General features: G+C 41.4%; 2 protein-coding genes across 8 annotated transcripts in view; one reads left to right on the top strand and one right to left on the bottom strand.

Annotated features, from left to right (window-relative positions):
* The window catches only part of MICU3 (mitochondrial calcium uptake family member 3), a 61,701-nt gene extending 55,518 nt beyond the window's left edge, over positions 1-6,183 (bottom strand). For all 7 annotated transcript variants that reach the window (XR_010080972.1, XM_063402023.1, XM_063402021.1 and 4 more), the window contains exon 1: positions 5,836-6,183. Coding sequence is in view for 6 of the 7 variants with exons in the window: in XM_063402023.1 (XP_063258093.1) it covers positions 5,836-6,150 (315 nt within the window). In the remaining variant the exon portion in view is untranslated. The remainder of the gene's footprint in view (positions 1-5,835) is intronic.
* Positions 6,184-11,301: 5,118 nt separating this feature from the next.
* FGF20 (fibroblast growth factor 20) lies at positions 11,302-16,112 on the top strand. Its single transcript, XM_063401212.1, is given in 4 exon segments — positions 11,302-11,402; positions 11,404-11,819; positions 14,008-14,111; positions 14,802-16,112. Coding segments are annotated over 4 exon segments (867 nt in total). The 3' UTR covers positions 15,048-16,112.
* Positions 16,113-20,224: the final 4,112 nt, after the last annotated feature.

Below are 20,224 nucleotides of genomic sequence, written 5' to 3'. Positions count from 1 at the left end.
GCCAAAAGGTTAACCGTCAGGTTCCCAGTGTGGGAAAATCCCAAAGTAGACAAAATTGTTTTGATGCTTACTGAAGTTGTATTTCTAGGAGACTACTTAGATGAATTAGCCAACAATTCTGTTAGTTGATCCCACTTCACTGAGATAAGGACATTATTATATTAAAGTATTTACAAGCATAGGAAGCTGGAATGTGTTTAAAATGCTGTAAAAAGGGCCACGTTCAGATATAACTCTGTTACAGGAAATCCTTGGGGTAACAATGGAACTAACGTATCACTCCTTGCATTAGTGTCACAGGGGACCCACTTCACCTATAGCAGTTCCTCAAGAAGCTTGAGTCAGTATGTATAGCCAGCTCTCTATGTTCATATGCTTCACTCCATGCAACCCCAAAACTCACCAGTAGCTGCAACTGTCCATCCCAAACATGCACCATTCATTTTTAACATTATGAGGAACACAGAATTAATGACTAAAGGTAAACCTTCCTTGTCCTTCAGCATGGCTCTCACTACAGCTGGCAAGCAGTGTCCTTCTCAGGATTATGCTGGTAAGGAGCTTCAGACGTGATCAGCCAAAGTCCATCTTCATACATTTGGCAATTGGCATGAAATGAACAATACTTATGAAATAGAATTTGCTACAGGTGGCTTTTGGAAAAGTGATGCTTGTGCATCTTTTGCAATAGCATCCTCTTTGAGCAGGCAGGAGAGCCTCCTCCCTAGGGGAGCTTCCCTTACTTTTTGGAGGTAAAGCCTTGCTCTTCATTTCACAGAGATGGAAATACATGACATAGTGCACTTAGAAATGTGCTGCTATGAAAGCACTTGACCCTTTAAGTATTTTCACAAAGTGGGAGTTTGACGATATTGCTGAGATACTAGGGAAAAACCCTTTGGAAACACCTGAGGTATACAGCTTCCTTCTCCTGGAAATTCATGTGCCTTCAAAAAATGTGAAGTACACAGTCTGTGTCTGTCTCTCCCTGCCTCTCTTTAAATTCCTAAATCATCTCTGAAGGAAGTGATTTGCAGAGAATATCCCCCAAAAATAAACAGAGGCCTGGAGTTCACTACCTTTACATAATGACAACATGATTACATAAAAGGTCTCTTAGGAACACAGAGATGCATCATTGGTATTTCCAAGACCATTTTAGTAAGTTTTACTAATGACACTGAACTTCTGGAAGTAAAAAGACAAATATTAACTCCTCAGAGGAACTCTGTCACTCTGCTAAAATAACATTTCTTTCAAACAGATTCTTGCTCTGCATAACCATGTCTAAACTTTAAAGGAGCTTTCTGCTTGCAGAGCTCTCCCAGTCTTCACCAAAACCTTCAGACACAAAACTGGCAGCTCTGAGTGCAGAATTTTACTTTGGTTCTGAAATGTTCTGTGGCAACACCCCTGGAATTAAAACTGCCAGTTTACTACAGTGTCCAAGATCTCACTCCAAGTAATCACATATAAAGCCCTTGGGTCCAGAGTTATTGTCAGAAAGCATATGGGAAAAGGTAATCCTGTAGGGAGCTTAGCTTCACACTGCCTCTGTAACAAATCTTACTTTCCACCAGAACACCTCAAGTGTTGCGCTTGGTCAAGCAAGTATACTTTTGCACTGATCCCATGATCTTTGTCTGATCAAATAGACTCCACAGACCCCATGCTGGTGACATATTTCAGAGATAACTTGACTTTCGGCAAATAGCATTTTCTTACTCATCTGTACATAAACTCATAAATCTGTTGCTCAACAGGTTTCATACTGTAACAACTTCACAGAGTGTGGAGACAGATTTGCAGACCATTTTGACACATTGTTTTTCTACAAGTCTTGAATACATTTTTTTTCCAGTTAGTCTCAAATGATGTTCCTCATTTCTGAACTGGTCACAAAAGGTGTCCCATCAACATCTGTGTAATCATCATGATTAGTCCTGGAATCTAAAATCCCTTTTAAAATTTCTTGGTTCATAAATCCTACAAGACAGTAGTAGGACAAAGAAACCAACTATCAAGATATATATGATAACTTTATACACTTAAATATTCTGTCAGTACTGCCAAGCATTATTTCAACTCAGTGACAGAATCTGAAGAAAAGTCAGCTGTAGGGATACTAACTGAGACTAGCATAACTTTCAAAACACTTTCACAGGCCATATGAACATTATCTGGAAGCAGGTGGCCAGCCAGAAAATGAAGTTGTTCTTTGAGAGTCAAAATGTAAACTAGGTTAACCCCTGTTTTTAGTGTTGGGAGTATAAGAAAACTATTCTGCTGTCCACTGGAGCTGCCTGCATGAAACAAGGCGGCCACTTCACTTATTACACTTTTACAAAAATTCCTCTGAAGAAGTAAAAAAAGACATATGGGACTTCAATACCAGGTATGGTACTGATTTTGGCTGCGATAGATAACTTCCTTTACAGCAGTCAGTATGGTGCTACGTTTTGGATTTATGACCAAAAGTGTTGAGAACAGAGATGTTTCAGCTCAGCTGTTGCTAAGCAGTGGTGGCACAGTGTCATGGCTCATCCTGCTTCTCACACTGTCCCACTACTGAGTCATCTGGAGGTGTACAAGAAGCTGGGAGGGGACACAGCTGGGACAGCTGACCTCAACTTACCAATGGGAGATTCCATACCACACAATAATTGTGCTTGCTAATAAAAGCTTTGGGGAAGACAGAGGAAATGGACACATTCAGTGCATTTGTCTTCCCAGGTCTCTGTTACATGTAATGGAGCCCTGTTTGCCTGAGGATGCCTGACCACAGGAAGCAGTGGATCAATTCCTTGTTTTGCTTTATTTCCATGGCTTTTCCTTTGGGAAAGGAAAAAAGCTTGGGCTTTACTCTGCTTGTTAAGCTGTCTCTATCTCAACCCACAAGTTTTTTCCCTTTCACACTTCCAAGTCTCCTTGCCATCCCACTGCTAGAAGACGAGGGAGTGGCCGTGTGGCACCATGTGCTGCCTGTTGGCCAAGGTTAACCACAATGCTAGAGGTGAGACAGCCATAATGACCCTGAATATCTGAATACTTTGTGTTAGAATCACTATGTCTTAACCTTTAAAAATTAAATCATCCATCATCAATTAATGTTTCAGAATGGATTTTTTTAAAAAAATTAACACAAAAACTGTGGGAGGAGATAGATTTGCCCCCAGAACATTTACAAAAATGTTAAGATTCTCTGTCAAGTCTATGTTTATACAAATCCATATATTACAGCTGTCTATGTCTTAAAGGAAAGGATTTCAGGTTTTGCAAGGGCTGGTCCCTTTACTGCCAGTACTGGAGTCTTAGTGGTTATTCTGTCCCTCAGGGGTAATGGAAGAAACATTCAGTGTAATTGCTTCTACCAGCTGCTGCAGATCTCTATACCAAGACACTGACAGCAGAGACACCACTTCCTGCTTCCAATGAGCTAAGTAAATAGCATTTGGGAAAAGCATGCTGCTAGAGGAATGATTAAGGAAGAAACATGCAAATGAAAATATTAGGATGAAGTAGAAGAGTGTGGCTTGGATGGAGGGAGGAAGAAGAAAAGTCACTCATGATTTGCTTTGGTGGAATGAAAAGCAGCCTGAGACTGGAAATGAAATGGGGAACTAGGGGAATGGGAAAGTGGGGTAAATATAGACCTAGAAAACCCCAGAAAACAGTGAAAGACTTTATGCATCAGGAATTAAGAAACAATCAAAACCAGCTGGAGAGGATTCTAAGACATTTGAGCCTCATCGTTCTTTGTTGGTCAGTACCTGATAAAACTGTAAAAATATCCTAGCAAAATATGCATCACATTCCATCAAACTCATCTATAGAGAAGCTGCAGGTTATCATTCTCCAATGACTACTCTAAGCACACTCTGCAGTAGATCCAATAGCTCCAACCTTAATCCTAGTAACACTGACACCTTTATGACTTTTCATGACAGAATTTTCTACTTTCAAAGTCATCAGACTTTTTAAACTGTTACATACTATTAAAGTTGAAAGCTCAGCACTCAAAATCAAGAATTAAAAAGGTTACTGCCCCTCAGGCAACACTAATTCAGCCTTCTAACAAAGGATGTTACAATACAGTACCATTGCAAAACACCATGAATAGCATTCAGTGCCATTTGAACACAGTATTTGCCTCCTTTCTTCTTCTTTGCAGATGTTTTCGAAATCTGCAGTGAAAGAGCTGGTGCTCATCACAAGTCTAGATGGCAATTATAAATAGATCACAAATAGAGCTCATGGTCAAACTACTCGTGGTAGTTCTCTGTCTAGGTTTGCTTTCAGACTATGGTCTTTCCCAAAAGCCATTCCGCAGAACAAGAGTCAATAATAAAAAAAAGCACAGGATCCCACTACCACAGACCAAAAATTCCACACATATTTGATCCTCATTTTTAGGGGGCTTCAACTGAAAGGATATTTTTTCAGGAATCCTGAGCACACAGACACGCAATTGGAAATCAATTAGGTAAAATTTTATTTTTATTCAAAAATCAGAAGCTGCAACATAAAACTAATATTCTCAGATGTCAGTCTGGATTTAGCCCACACAATCTGACTGGACATATTTCAAATTAATCTTTCAACTTTTCTGCTATGCAAATAGAAAACCAAATTAATTTGAGCCCTTTTCCATACAGAAGCAAGGTGGTTCAAGACAATGTCTGTCTTCAAAAAATAGGTATGTACATAGGTATTACATTTTATAATTTTTTTGTTTTAATTTAATTAAAATATAAACTTAGTTTTTAATTTTCAACCTCAATGATTTTATAGCGATGTGTGGGAAAGATTATAATCATACATCCAAGTAAATTCATTGACTTTTCAAAGGTACAGCAGCAATACTTCCCTTTAAAGAAAACTGACCATTAAGACTGGCTAAGTAAAACAATGTAAAGTTCTGTCAAATCAAAACACTGTGAAAAACTGAAACAGTTTGTCTTCGGTCCTCTGTACCACAGTAACACACTCCAGACACAAAACTACGAATAATCAAAATTATTTCAACTTCCCTTCATAAAGGATGCCGCCAGCAGAATCTGCCTTTCTGCTAGCGATGCAGGGCAAAAGGGCGAACAACATTCATACTTAGGCACAAAACCTTCCCTGCAAAAATGTAGATCCTGTTCCTAAAGATAGTATAAAATAAACCCGGCATAGAGAAAGCAGGCCATCTGCGCCACTGACTTCCAGTCCTAGCAGATGCCACTCTGACAAAGCGCCTAATCACAGCTCTTGACATCTTAAAATGAAAAAACCCCAACCCTATGATTACCATATGTTACACAGGCTGCGGTGCACGAGCTCATCCTTATCACAGGAAACTTCACTTTCCAGGTTAACGTGAACTGTTCCTTGTCACCCCTGGTTACGCAGCCGGTGTTTTCGCTGAACTGGCCCAGCAGAACCGTTATTTGTCACAATGCTGCCACTCCTTACGAAGTTCAGCGCAAACCTTTCACTCTACAGGAAATTTTATACTAGAAAGGTGATTGTCCTAGGTATAAATCGAAAGTCAGGGTTTGCGCTGCCAGGTGTTGTACCATTTGCAAACCAGCGTTTTCTACTAAAGAAAGATTCGAGTAGGATAGCACCGGAGGCGAAAGGCAGGGCTGGCGCTGCGAGGCGCAGCCAGGGCGCGCTCCGGGGACGGCCCGTCTCTCCGGACGGGTGACGGCCCCCGCCGGGGCCCGGCCTCGCTCCCGGCCCGGGGCTGGCCCCACGCGGGGTCACCTCTGCGCCACATCCCGGGAGCGCGCTCCGGAGAGCCGCCCCCGGCAGAGCCGGCTCCCTGCGGAGGGGCGCGCACACACCTACCGTCACCGTCTCCTTGGCGGCGGCCGCCACGGGGATGGGGAGCAGCGCCCGGGCCCCGCCCGGCTCGGCGGCCGCCGGCTCCCGGGAAGGCTCCCGGGAAGGCTCCCACCGCCGCTCGGACAGCCGGTACCCCGCGAACCCGGCGAGAGCCGCCCCCGCCGCCGCCGCCCAGCCCAGCTCCCGCCGCCACCGCCGCGGCCCCGCCGCCCCGGCCCCGCCGCCGCCGCCGCCGCCCCACAGCCGCCGGGCGGGCGGAGCGCCGGGCGCGGGCCCCAGGCGGCGGCGCCACCGCAGCAGGGAGCGCAGGGCGGCCATGGCCCGCTCCGCCCCAGCGCCCGGCGCACCGAGCCCCCGGTGCCGGCAGAAGCCTCGCGAGAAGGGGAAGGGGGTGGGGATCGGAGCGGGCCCCGCAGGCCCCGCCCCGCGCCGTGCCGGGCCGCCCCGGGCGCTGCTCCCCGCTCCCGGCTCCCAGGGCGGGCAGCGGGACGTGCCGGGCCAGCGGCGGGGCGCGGCCAAGGTAGGGGAGGTACGAGGTGTCCGAGCAAAGCCGAGGAACCGGCACGGAGCTGGCTCCGCGCGGTCCGAGCCAGAGTGCCTGGGCAGGGTGGTGCGTGGGAACTGCGGTGCCCGGGCAGGGCCGTGCGCGCCCCTCGCCGCACAGCGGGTGCTCAGCGGCGTGCCCCGAGCCTCCTAGTCCTTAGCATAACCAAGAACTAGTGTAAAACCAGTTGTGAACGATGAGCACGGTCTTTTATCCCTACTTGATGCTGATGGGCAATAAGTCTTGTCAGGCGTTTCGTGTTAGGGCATCCTTCCATGGTACAACCTGCATCACCACCTACATTACCTTGAAACTTTATAAAATGAACACAAACATTTCAAGATGCAGCACACCTTATGGCATTTTTTTACAATGGTACAGTCTCAGTCTTTTTCTTCTTTACATAAGTACATTTTCCCCACGTTTCATCCACTTAGCCTTCCCCCACCTAAATCTCTAATGACTTTTTATATTGCTATGAACAAGATTTAGGAAAGTACACACATGATAACTTGATACCTTTTAAGACACTCTCATGGATTTTCAAGTCAGTGGTTATGATATGTGTCAAGAAGTAAGTGTGGCTATGTTTGTCAACTGAATGTTAGATGATGCAACTGCAAGCATGGCCAAGGTTGAGTTACCGCGGAGCTGGAATGGCTGGGATCTGGGCTGAATGCTGGACTTATGGCATTTCTTTCAAAATTTTAGACTACTGTAAGCCAATTCATTCATCAAATAATTCCCTTGACTTCATTATTCCCAACTAAAAACTATTATTTTTTTTAATAATCTACTGCTTTATTTTATAAATACTTTGTATGTATGACTCCCAGGCAAAATCCTTGTCTGCAAGTCTGAGTCACATCTCTGTACTAAATGACTAAAGGCCAGTATAATGACATTTAGGAGTCAAGGCAATAATAGTTCCTGGTGCTTAGCTTGACTGAAACACGAGTACTGTTCTTGCCAGTACATGACTAAGCATCCAGTCTGGAAAAGTCTGTAGAATGTGGCTCTTGGATCTTACCAGTTCTAGCTGCCTCATTAGGAGACATCATTCACCAATACAATAACTTTTTCAAATAGTCTACCTTTTTGGTCTGACTGGAAGAGAAAACGCTTTTTGGTCAGTGTGGTGTCCCAAATTAAACCTGTTAAGAGCGCATCAGTCACCTGAACTGTAGTCATGAACCATGAGTTATCTCCCTGTTCACACTGTTTCCCTGAAATTAGTCAGCCACATTTTACTGACTTTTCAATAACACCTTTGGGCTAAAATTTCTTTCACTTCAAAAATCCAGTTCACATCTGCAACTACTTACACCCAGGTAACTTTAGGCAGAACTTCCCTGGTGAGGTGTTTGTTTAGGAACAAGAGCAAAATTTATTTGTGCAGCAAGTCTAAAAACATAAGCTGTCTGAACATCTTGTATGCACAGATTCAGAAAGCATGCAATTTAAATAAATTAAGGTTGTTTTAATCCAATGATTCACTTACAGGACTAATAAAAAAGCTGCCAAATGAGGCATTTGAATACTGATATATTGAAACAGTCTTTCCTCGCTGGATGTAGCCATGTAAATCTGTGCTCATTGCAATAGCTTCTCTGTTCCATTCTGCATATATAGGGGTTTATTCATGTGTGTACACAAAAACATGGACAGTTAAATCATGAATCTTAAAAAGCCCTATGAATTTCTGTTTTCAATTAAAGAAATAAAGCATGAAGGTGTAAGAAATGTAGAACTTCCTTCCCATAGGAAAAAAAAAATCATAATTGCTTTTTCTTCATCTGAGTTTTCTTAAATAGTTAAATATAAATATACATGTATGTATACATGCATCCATACTTGCTACTATATCTGATCAGAAGAGAAAGCTTTCAATGTTTTTAAAATCTGCATGTATTGCATTTTAAAGGCTTTACATCATCAGATTATGGCCTAATTCATACATGGAGACTTGGAAAGGTTCTGTTCTTTTATTCCTAGTGAATTCTGCGTAAGGATACACCTTTTTCACACAGACATGCAGTGCTTAGAAAGGCACTCATTGTAACCTGTACATATTTTTCTTGCCTTCCTGAAAACAGAGAACCGTATTTTTGTGTCCAATTCTAGGGAGAATCTGAAACTGGCCATGACACATAGGTGTGTCCAGCGGGACATATTCCTTTGTGTGCTACTCCTTGGGTTTTGTTCCACCAAATGTTTGCTTTCTCATGTATTCATGAACCCTCCCTTTCCAGTATTTTTTTATATCATTAAAAATTTATGACTGGCACAAAACTGTTGTGAGGGAGTTCTAAAATTAACAAAGGTCGAATAAATTGCAGGACCTAAAGTTTTATAGCTAGCAAGAGTGTTATAGATATGTAGGTCGATCTGTCTCTCCATATATATACAGACTATGAAAGATTTCAGTCCATTACATTCTCCACTCCCTCAGCAGCCACTAGGTTTTGCTTATGACAATATGCTATTCTTAGGAAATATACAGTAATTATATTGTCTGTAGAAGTCCTAACTACTTGCTATGCAAATAAAAACTTGACCACATATATATTTGTTCAATGACACTGAAAGTGCCGTCTCTAGGAAGTATATCTAGAGTCGATTAGATTGTACCGTATACTTTAAGCTGAATTATGTACTCTTGTGAAAAAACCCTTCAAAATTATTTAACTTCCCATGGTATAGTTTCAGAAGGTGCAAAAAAAAAAATCTTAGTGTTATCTTTTCCTGTCACATGACTAGTGCAAACACACACACACACAAAATCTTATCTTTTTGTTTCTTTTCTGGTACTTTATAAAACAGCATAACCGGTTTAGTTCCCAGACATTAAAGACTCCACTCAGAAAAGATCGGTGTTATGTATTCCGCTCTACTTTAAACATTTCCATTATATAACAGGAAAGATTTAGCCATAAGGGTCTTTCAGTGTGTGATGGCTGAAGATGTTTTTTCCTTCAAAATAACCCCAACCCTTCACTACTGGAGACAGTGACATTTTCGGAACCATAGACCCCCCTACTGTTTGTAGGACTTGAGGGAACTGCTTGGACCCAGGAACAGCATCTTTAGGCGTAGAACAATATACCTCCTCCATTTAACTGTACCATCCTGGTGCATGTCCTGCAACTTAACAGCTGTGATGCACAGTTTGATCTTGACCTGTCAGTCATGTCAATAAAAATACTTGATGTTTGTTTCAAACGTTTTTGGTGTATTTGAGTAATCAGTGAGCAGGCTATTTGAGAAATAGGTGCCATATAGATTATTCAACTTTGATCTATTTCTTTGATTTAGCACTACAATTAAGTAGATTTGCTTCAAAGAGAAAGCTCATTGGTTGATGTTTTACACTGATGTGATAATGTTTACACAGATGTGCTTTGAAATCTCGATTATGGTGGATTTTTGGGTCCCACCACATGACAGGCTCCTGTTATCTGAAAGGTAAAATAATATAACATCTATCTGTAACTGCCTTCAGAACAGGTCTGCCTGTGCTCTCCTCTGAGGTGATTTATCTGATCATTGTATTTAGCATTAATTTTTTCAGTTTTAAATCCCTCCACAGTAAATCACTTGCTTTAAAGTAGCCTTTTTATAATTCAGGTGCACACAGGGGCAGTACTTAGGACTGCAATGATGAAAAGGTGTCACATTACCTGCTTTAAAGCACCTGCCAATTAATTAGCCCTATACTCTCCATAGCAAATAAAGGTAAGCAGTCAAATCCATTTGATCTCTCAGATTTAGACTGTGACTGAAAAGACCATGAAGCAAGACGGGAGAACTAATCTCTCATGATTCTCTGCAACTTTTTTGTTTAAATGAAACCTTAAACCACCAAGTGATTCTCTTGAACTTTTGAAAGAACTAACTATGAAAGATCTTTACATTTTATACTCTAATACCATGTTTTAAACGTTGGCAAAGAACTGCATATCTTAGATGCTGAGATAGGTCATGTCATTTAAGCCCTAAAATTCATTAGACTTCACAGAAAAAGCAGGAAAGATGGCAAAAGTCAAGCTGTTAATGTAGCATTGTTTTACCATCGATGAATATATTTTCCACCAAAACATATTTCCTCTGTGAACCATTCTGCTCTGGGGATGAGAAAAGTGCATATGCTCATCTGGAACAGGACAACAAAGTCCCAAACTGATTCAAAATATAGTAGAACTACAACAGGGATCTTTCGGTACACGATACTGCTAATTTATGATGCCCACAGACCCTGGCTACGGGCCCAGTGAAAAACCCCAAAGAAGATGGATTAGATGAACCACCTCTCAATCTTTCTTTCTTTCTTCTTCTCTGCAAATCTTGAAAATATTTATCCCAAACGATGGGGCTGCCTATTTACTTTTTTAAGACCTCCTGTCAATACCTAAATATAGATCAGTTTAGTCACATCAGTGATAAATTAAATGTGAGGGAGAATTTGCAGAGGGGAAAACACCTCTCTGACGATGCCAATTTCTTTAGAAATTCCCCTCCTTGTAGTTGAAGCGATAAAAGGGAAGCGTAATGCATGTACATTTTATTAGCGTTTCAGAAACAGGGAGTAAAACTGTCAGATCTTCGGGTCTTTTCTTTCATGTGTGTCTGGGCAGGTCTAACCCTCAGATAACTCCCTTTCTCCTTCTTCCCTCCCGCCTCTCCTTGCACCTGTCCATGTAATGCTCCGGCAGCTCCCGCCCGTCCCCGCTGCCCGCTCCGCTCCCTCCGCGCAGGGGCCGCGCCCGCGCCCCCGCCCCGCCGCGCGTGTGCGCGCCCGGCTGCGCGCGGGGGGCGCGCCCGGAGCCCCCTCCCCGCCGTCAGCGCAGATCAGAGGAAGGTGCGAGCGGAGGGGGAGCCGGTTTACAATTTCAAACGCGGCCTCCCCGCAGCGGCTTCATTAGCATATGTCAGGGGACCGCCGTATATATATACACACACGCGGGGCTGATGAGCAGCACCCCGCCGCCTGGCTCGCACTGGCTCGGCTCAGCACGGCTCGGCCCGGTTCCGTTCGGCCCTGCCGGCTCCCCATGCTTGGGGCTCCGCCGCACACCCCCACATGCCCACCGGGAGAGGCCGGCAGCCGCTCTCCGCCGCCGCCGCGCCCTAGTCCGCTCGCCCCGCGCCCGCATGGCTCCGCTGGCCGAGGTGGGCGGCTTCCTGGGCGGCCTGGACGGCCTGGGACAGCCGGTGGGTGCCCACTTCTTGCTGCCGCCCGCCGGGGAGCGCCCGGCGCTGCTCGGGGACCGCCTCGCCCCGGCGGAGCGGGGGGACCGCCGCGGCCCGGCGGCGGCGGCGGCGGACCTGGCACACTTGCAGGGCATCCTGCGGCGGCGGCAGCTCTACTGCCGCACCGGCTTCCACCTGCAGATCCTGCCCGACGGCAGCGTGCGCGGCACCCGCCAGGACCACAGCCTCTTCGGTAGGCGCCTGCGGCACGGCCCCGCGTGTGCGAGTGCGGGTGTAAGCGCCTGTGTGTGCCTGGGCGGGAGCGGCCGTGCGCTTGGGAGGGAGATGGGATGCTGGTGATGCTGAGGCAGGTGGATGAGTTGTCAGAACAGAAAGGCTTCTCCCTCCGGCGCTTGACCGCGGGGTCTGCAGCAGGGCAGGATAGTGAGGGAGGGCTATGCACCCCAGGTGAGTCGGGAGATAGGCGGTGCTCAGACTGTGCTGGGGGTCTGTAGGCACATGCATACATGGGTAGGTTTAGTGGGAATGGCTGAGAGTCAGACTGATCCTTCTTGTATTCACTGCTAGTATCGGAGCTTCTTGGGTCTCTGTAAAACAGTACAGGTCACAGGCTTGGGCATGCTGATCCTTAGGCTGCTTTAGACTGCTTTGCTTCACAGGACATAAAGCTGAAGCAGAGGAGCCAAAAATGCCTCTGATCAGGTGCTTAAAATCCCTCCCAGCCAGCTTTCACTGTCTGTAAACCCCAAGGGGGTGAAGACAACCCCAAAACATAAACATTTCCTGTGTATGAGAGTAAATCCTAAATAGTAGTTGTAGAAGGTGGACATCTGAACAAACCTGCTGTTGTCAACTACATGTGAGTCTTGGTGTGTATTGATTTAGCAGTCGTAAAAAGGTGATTAAAGAGCTTCCTATCATCCTCCCCATAGTCAAAGCAATCTGTTGGAACGGCTCTTAATTGCCTTTATAACACATGGATGTTTTAAGAAGTAGAAGAGCAGTAGTCAGACAGTTCTCAGAAGGAAGATTTCCTACAGCATGTAAACATGAAATAAATCTTTGCTTCAAAAGGAAAACCAAGCTAGCCATAGATCTAACATTTGCTGGGCTTTTTAGAATTGTACTACCTTTATTCTACCACTACTTTTGGCAGGTTTGTCTGATGTGGTTTCTTTGTGGGTTGTATCACCTGCTTATTATGCTTTTGGAAAAGGGTGGCTTTGAAAATGATATCAGAAAGACAAAATGCCTCCAAATCTTTTATGGGACTCTGTGCTTTATGAACTGGAGAATTAGGATGATTTATGTGTGATACAGTTTTTAATGCTTACTGTTTGTAAAGGACTTATTTTCTTTGCTGTTTGTTAATACAACTAAGAAACCTGCTAAAGCTTAATTAAAACTGAAAACATTTTAAATTATTGTGTAGTCCAGACAGTCCATCTGTCTGAGAGTGAAAATTGTCCTGAAATCATAAGTAGTAAACAGACAAATAATCATAGTCAGATGCACTATTTAAAACTACTTAACTTAGATTCAGGGGTTTTTAAAATGTTTTGTGGATTTGCTGCTGAACAGCAGTATCTTAGATCTGATTCTGGCACTTCTTTTTGAGGCTTTGTTTACATTGTTAACAACTTCCAAAAAGCCACTTCACACATTCTTTCATGTTTTGGATGTGCTGTAATCTGTGCATATCAATTGGTTAAGTATGTTGGCTTACCTTTGGCAAATTCAGGCTTCAAATAGTACCTCATGTCTCAAATACTTTATTAATATATATTACATTTTTGGGTAAATGTAATATAAATAATGTTGTAATCCAAACAGTAGCAAAAAAAAGCAGCATATTTTATGTACTTTAAAAGCCTGCAATAAAGACAGCAAGTTGTGTCAAGAGCTGTGGGCCCATATTCTAGATAAGATGTCTGGCAAATACTTTTCTTTTTCTGTGCGTAGATTCTGTTATATAAAATTCCCATCTGTACTTTGATTTCCATTCAAATAACCTAATAATGGATGTGTTTTTTTAAGATAACTCTGTAGAAGTAGAAAAGTGTATTTTCAGGTAATTCAAACCAATCTTCCAATATTTGAGTAGGCAGTTTAGTAAATAGTGTACAATCATTAAAGACTCCAACAGCATGGCAGTAATGGCTTTAGTCTCAGTGATGAATAAAGTCCTGTTATATTCAACATTTTTAAAAAGTTTCTTAAGTGGTGTAGGATTCATATTCCTAGATGAGACTTCTCAGACTGCTTTTCTTTGAATGTTGCGTACTTTTTCGCATAATATTTGAAATTTCAGAGAAACTAGGCCACATTAACTGTAATGTGCATTTTCTGCTTGTTTTTAATTGAGTTTTTGGATGGTATGTGTTTTATGGTTACAAAATTAATGAGAGCATTTTTTTCAGGTATCCTTGAATTCATCAGTGTGGCAGTGGGACTGGTCAGTATTAGAGGCGTGGACAGTGGCCTTTACCTTGGAATGAACGAGAAGGGAGAACTCTATGGCTCTGTAAGTACCACTTTCATATCAGCTCATACATCTTTAGGTTGTGGTTTCCTTCCTACCACAATGCAACTCCCTCAAGAAGTTCATCTCAGCTTTCAAAACACTAACATCTTTTCCTGTTGAAATGTGTAATGTATTTTTGAAGTACACAATGTAGCCTTGGATGCTTCAACAAAATAGAATTGATTTTTACAAGCTATAAGGGTGATACCAGTCCTACTCTTCTTGCAAGTTTCAAAGCATCTTCAGTTAAACTATTCTGTTTCTCCACTTCCTTTGGTTGTGGTCATTCCAGTTTAAAATGTGAGAAGTGATGCACACCACAAAGAAATATGTAAATACCTTCCTGCTCCCTCTACCAAATCTCATTTCTAGAACAGTAGATACCCCAAGACAGAACTCTACATAATATAATTCCTGTAAGTCAGATGAATTTTAAATCATAAGTAAGTAATTTTTTCTTACAGTAAATGTTAACTAATTAATTTTTTAAATCCAAAATTATAGGTGTACAGGGCCAAGTTTCCAAACTCACTATCAGATCTACATAATTCTTCTTGGGTTTGGTTTGTTGACATTTAAAAAACACTAAGGCAACACAAAGCCTAAAGCATTTTGTTTATATTTTTTTTTCATGTCTTCAAATAGCTAGTGACAGCTTGACTTATTTTTCTTTTCTCTTTCTTTCTGTAGGAGAAATTAACTTCTGAGTGCATCTTCAGGGAGCAATTTGAGGAGAACTGGTACAACACTTACTCATCCAATGTATACAAACATGGCGATTCAGGGCGGAGGTACTTTGTGGCGCTTAATAAAGATGGTACCCCCAGAGATGGGGCAAGGTCCAAAAGACACCAGAAATTCACACATTTCTTGCCCCGGCCTGTAGATCCTGAAAGAGTTCCAGAACTGTACAAAGATGTGTTAGGATACAGCTGAGGAAAGAGGCAGCTTTGGCAAACAAGCAAACTGGAGCTGTTGCCCACGCTTTCATGGCAATGAAACCTGAGGAACCTGCAGAGGTCTAGGAGGCTGGATGTGAAGAACCTGCGTGGTGAAAGGCAAGCCTCTGATTTCTGACCACTGGATGTAGGAGACAAAGCCTTGAAGCTGGATGTGGACCAGCTTCCTCAAGGCTTGCTGAATGGTTTGGAAGCCAGTCACCAGGGGGAAGTGGGACTTCTTAAAACACAATGGACTCTCAGCAGCTCTGTCTGGATTACCTGTGGCCTGTACATTAGCCAGGAACCATCTACATCATAGGGATGAGACAATGGCTGGAAGAAATAGAAAGAAATGGACTGTAAAATAGTAACAAATCCTGAGAACTGTGTGTGAAGTTTTATGGACTCTGCTGTAGTGATGGACATTGGATGTCAATACATATTCAAAACTGGAACTTTTCTTCGGGATGGACCTATTTATACATCGCCAGATAGCATATATTTATTTTATATATTTATTTATTAAAGACTTTATTTTTTACTGGGATATGAAGAGAATACAAGTTCCTAACCCCAATGAGAAATCATTTACAGTGCCAATATTTACTCTGAGTGGTGTCATGATACAGAAATGACATTACCTTGCAACGCATCCAAAACCTGAACATTTTTGTTTCATTGTTTATCAGTTACAGATAAGTTTATATTTTTATGTGCATATCATTGCCTTGTAACTGTCCTTATTTGGAAAAGAATGTTTATTTTTTTTTTTTTTTACTTATGAGAGTGCCTTACAGATTGTATTAAATTCAAATGCACATTTAAAAAAGGGAATTAAAAGTTACTTCACTTTCTTTGGTTTATTGTTATTTTTAAACTGAGTCTCTTAGCACACTACGTGCAACATTTCAAACCTGCAACAATTCTGTACTGCAGTCACCTTGAAAGAGAAACTAATATTAACTCTTGGAACTGTGATTCAAATTGCAACATGCTTGATGGTTTTTGGCCAAAGGTTTCCTACTATCTTTACTAATACACAAATAGCTAGTGTCTGTAAAATTTTCATGTAGTATTCTCATGTTTTAATTATATTCCCTATCAATATGGTTAAGGGAAAACAAGTTCGGAGTGCAAAGTTTCAGACATTGCTGTATGAAAATCTTCTAAGTGAAAGTTGTTTCTCCACTGAGTGCAGAGAAGCCTAAGAAGACAACTTTCTTACCTTAATTCCTCATCTGGGCAATATTTTCAGTGTAAGATGTTCAGTGAGAGCTGTCAGAACACAGATGAGCTGTGTCTCTGTGCTAGTTACAGATGTAAAACAAGCAGATCATACTAATTTAATTCAGAACTGTCAGTTATGAAGCACAAACTCCTCTGAATAGTAACTGGTGGGGAAGTCTGCTCTGCAAGAATAAAAAGGGTTAATGACAGATTTGTGATTTAGACCTAAACCTGCTGAAGCTTGCTGTCACATGATTGCCATCTGCATGGACAAGGCTGGCCCAGGAAAACTGCAGGGAAGAGAGTTCAGGAGAGGGCACCAGAGGTGGGCTCACTTTTCAGATGCCAATGCTCCCAGTGGGCTCCTGCTCAAGATAACTCATTTGCATTCAGTTTTATGCAGTTGTACATGGTTCAAGTACTGCATATGCATAATTTATAGAAAATCAAGGTATCAATGAAAAGCATTTTCCAATATACAGCACGCTTGCTAGAACCTTTGCTGTGCCAGAGCTTCTTCCAATCTGTAGTGAGAAGTGGCTGAGCATGGGTTACTGATGGATTGTTGACAAAATCATTTTACTTTCTACCAAATAGAAATGAAATGCAGGTACACAAAAGCATGTTTCAGCACTTTGTGGCTAGCAATGTAACTTACTGAGATAAAAGGTTTCATTTAAATTTTCTGAAAAATGGGAAATGGAAGACCTATAGTGCACTAAAGACATCTTAGTAAAATAGCATTGTAATGCATTCCAGTTTACCATAAAATAATGATTTTGTGGGTGACATTGAGTCCCATTAGTAATAGATTAATTGCTGAAGACAAAAGTATATGCTTTAAACAGAAAAAATTCTTCCTCTGCATCTTAAAAAGTAGTTTATTCCATATAAATTGTATAAAAAAGAAGTAGCTGCTGCTTAGGGTATAATTCCCATGCATTTCGGACAAACACACTTAAGGTTTAAACCATAGCAGTAAGAATTCTCTTTCTTTGGATTACCAGTTTACTGTTCATCCTCAAAAGTACATTGAAGATGTCAAGGGCTGTAATCAACCTTGTTATTAGCATTGTGCATCATTTTTCATAGATATGGTATGGCCCATAACAGTAACTGGGGATATCTATTAAATGGTAAATAATAATTCTAAACTTCTGGATGCAAACACATACCCAACATCTAAGTGAAGAAGAGTGCTTGCCCCATTTCCATTTTAGATATATGCAAATAAATTTTGAAGAAAATATAATGGAGCAGGTACAGTGGTGATGAATGACTGTACAAAACTTCCAGAGCACTGAAAAGCTGTCATAGCTTCATTTTTAGTTCTGGTGTATTGCCATGGAAGAAATACATCGAAGTTCCTTATTTCATTTTGCTTGCAGCACTTACTTGCTCTCTGTTACATCCTGTCAGTCATGATCTTCAGATGCAGTTAATGTTTTTTTAGTTTGAGAATGATGGATACAAAAGTAACACCTCAAAAGGGCAATTTTTTATATGTTATTAAACTAATATCTTTAATTGTAGAGGTTGGGGTTTTTTATGTGAGATTTTCACTCCCACTTCAAAAAGTCCATCAACATAGAGGGACGGGTTTGTTTTGTTTAACCAGTAAAATAAATGATCTAGTTTAACTCTCATATTTTAATAACTGTATAAATCTGAAAGATGTGGGCTGCTCTAATACTATGAAGAGAGTAATCTGAAGGAGGTGACAATGTTCAAGGTTCAGGAGGAAATCTCTGAAGGCAGAGAAAATGCCACATCTTTTAATAAATTCCTGTATGATTGACTGCCCCATTTCTGCCTTTCCTCATTTATTTTTATCCCATGGAAAAGAACCATTCAAGACAGTTAATTCAGTTTGTGCAGCAGTTGCAGCTCCACTTTCTGCTTCCCATGGATTTTCCTACAAGCTGTAAAATTTGGGCCTTTTATCTCAGGTCTGGCTTGAAATGGAGTGCTCCATGCCAGTTCTGTATTTCTTCATATATTTTGGTTTTTGCTGCTCTGTTTTTCAGGTTGTGTCAGAAATAAAATACTGGCATACAAAAGATTTTCTGAAATACAGGAGGAATTTGACTTCTGAGCATATTTGAAGTGAAATTGTTACTTCTATTCATCTTTGTGCACTTGATCAGAATGCAGAAAGTAGAATACTTATCAGTCTTCTGTGGAAGTTTTACAGCCATAATAATTACCAGATATAGGAGAACTCAAATTCCTTTGGAAATGTGTATTTTTAAATAGAAAAGCTGATATAATCAGAAAAAGTGGAGAGCAAGTCTGTAAGATACACAGTCATTTCATTGGTCTGAGCCATTTGTGTTTGCGTGGAGTTTGATCCTGTCCATATCTTCAAGTTTTCTGTCATAAACATCTCGATGTTATCTTTCATACAGGTGTGACAGCCAGCTTCACTGCTTCTGTCTGAAAATTGACATCCCTGGTATGGCCATGCACTCTGGTAGCACTTCAGGGCTGGGCAGAATATACTTTCTGATGTGTGGGAGTCATTTAACAAGGACACTTCCACCAAAGCTTTCATTTCCAGCTACCTTCATTTCTTGATGTGCTTTGTTTACTTTTTTTTTTTTCCCATAGGCATCTAATGTAGCTTCAGTAACCTTGTGAAGTTTACCTAAACATAGGTCTTTACCAGCAGCTATAAGAGCAATGCATGTAATTTAGATATTTTCTGCTGTTTATGTAATCTAAATAGTATCACTGTGCTACAGCTCAAGTTATACCATTGAAAATTAGATTTACCATACTGCTTTTTTCCATACAGCAAAGAACTAAACAGAGGTAAGACAATTTTATGCACCATAAATGCATCTTTATTATTGCCTTAATCTATTGGACCAAGTCTGTGTCAGATACTGGGAGCATGGTCGTAGGATGCTTAAGTTTTGCTCCTATTGCTCCATACTGCACGGAGATACTATTGGTAAGGAGACCTTTTGGAGATCTTTACAGCATTTTCTCCTTTCACTTTTAATGTGAGAAAAACTATTGACTTCACCAATCAACTACTGACTTGTTCCAATCTCTGCAATTACTTGTTACTTTTTTAAATAGTAGATCCATTTGAAGACTCAAATGTTAAATGAACATAACATAAATGAAATGAACAGCTGCATGAGATGAGACACTACCACCTTGGGAGAGAGTACTTCACTGGAAGAAGAGTAAGACAGAATTACGTTCTAGAGATACTCTTGTTTCAATTCTCCTCTGGGCTATTTCCTTTTATGAGGAAGAAAGAGAAATAAACATTTCACATGACTAATATGATGGTGGAATTCTTCACTTCCTGGACGTCTGCATAAACGTACACTTTCTCAGACATTTCTCTTAATTTTCTTTGCAGTAGTGTGTTCAGCAGCTGTAGTAGAATTATTGCTGTTACTGTACCTAGTGTCAGTGCTTGTTTTGGTACATGGCAATAAATATATTTCTAGAGAGGGAAAGAGAACATTGTGAAGTTGTTACATGCCATTAAGTAGTAATGTGGGAAGTCTGGTTTATGGCATTTTAACTCAGTTTTTGATACAAGGCTTTGCATAAGTTTTCACAATCCTTTATGATTTCTTAACATTCATGGGCAGAAAACCAGAAAGTTGTAAAAGATCCTCAGGTGCAGCATACTTAACCATGACATCTTTATCAATAAGTTGTGCAGAAATAGGAGGAAAAAAAAATCCAAACAAGGAAGGGGTCAAACAGTTACTTCTATTGCCAGTTGGAGAGAGATTAGGTTTCAAACAGAAATTGGTTTGCAGCTTGCCAAAATAGCTGTTTAATCTGCAACATGATCAGTCACTAGAATCATTCTGGAAGTGCAGGAAAAAGAGAAAATACTGAATTAAAACAGTAGTGACAGTAGCTCTCTGTATTTTGAACATACCCCAAAATGCTGTTGCTGTTGTTCTCTTA

Source organism: Prinia subflava, chromosome 7 (assembly GCF_021018805.1).
Source record: "Prinia subflava isolate CZ2003 ecotype Zambia chromosome 7, Cam_Psub_1.2, whole genome shotgun sequence".
Taxonomy (NCBI): Eukaryota; Metazoa; Chordata; class Aves; order Passeriformes; family Cisticolidae; genus Prinia; species Prinia subflava.
The sequence above is the reverse complement of the archived record's forward strand: the minus strand, read 5'-3'. Positions and strand labels throughout refer to the sequence as shown.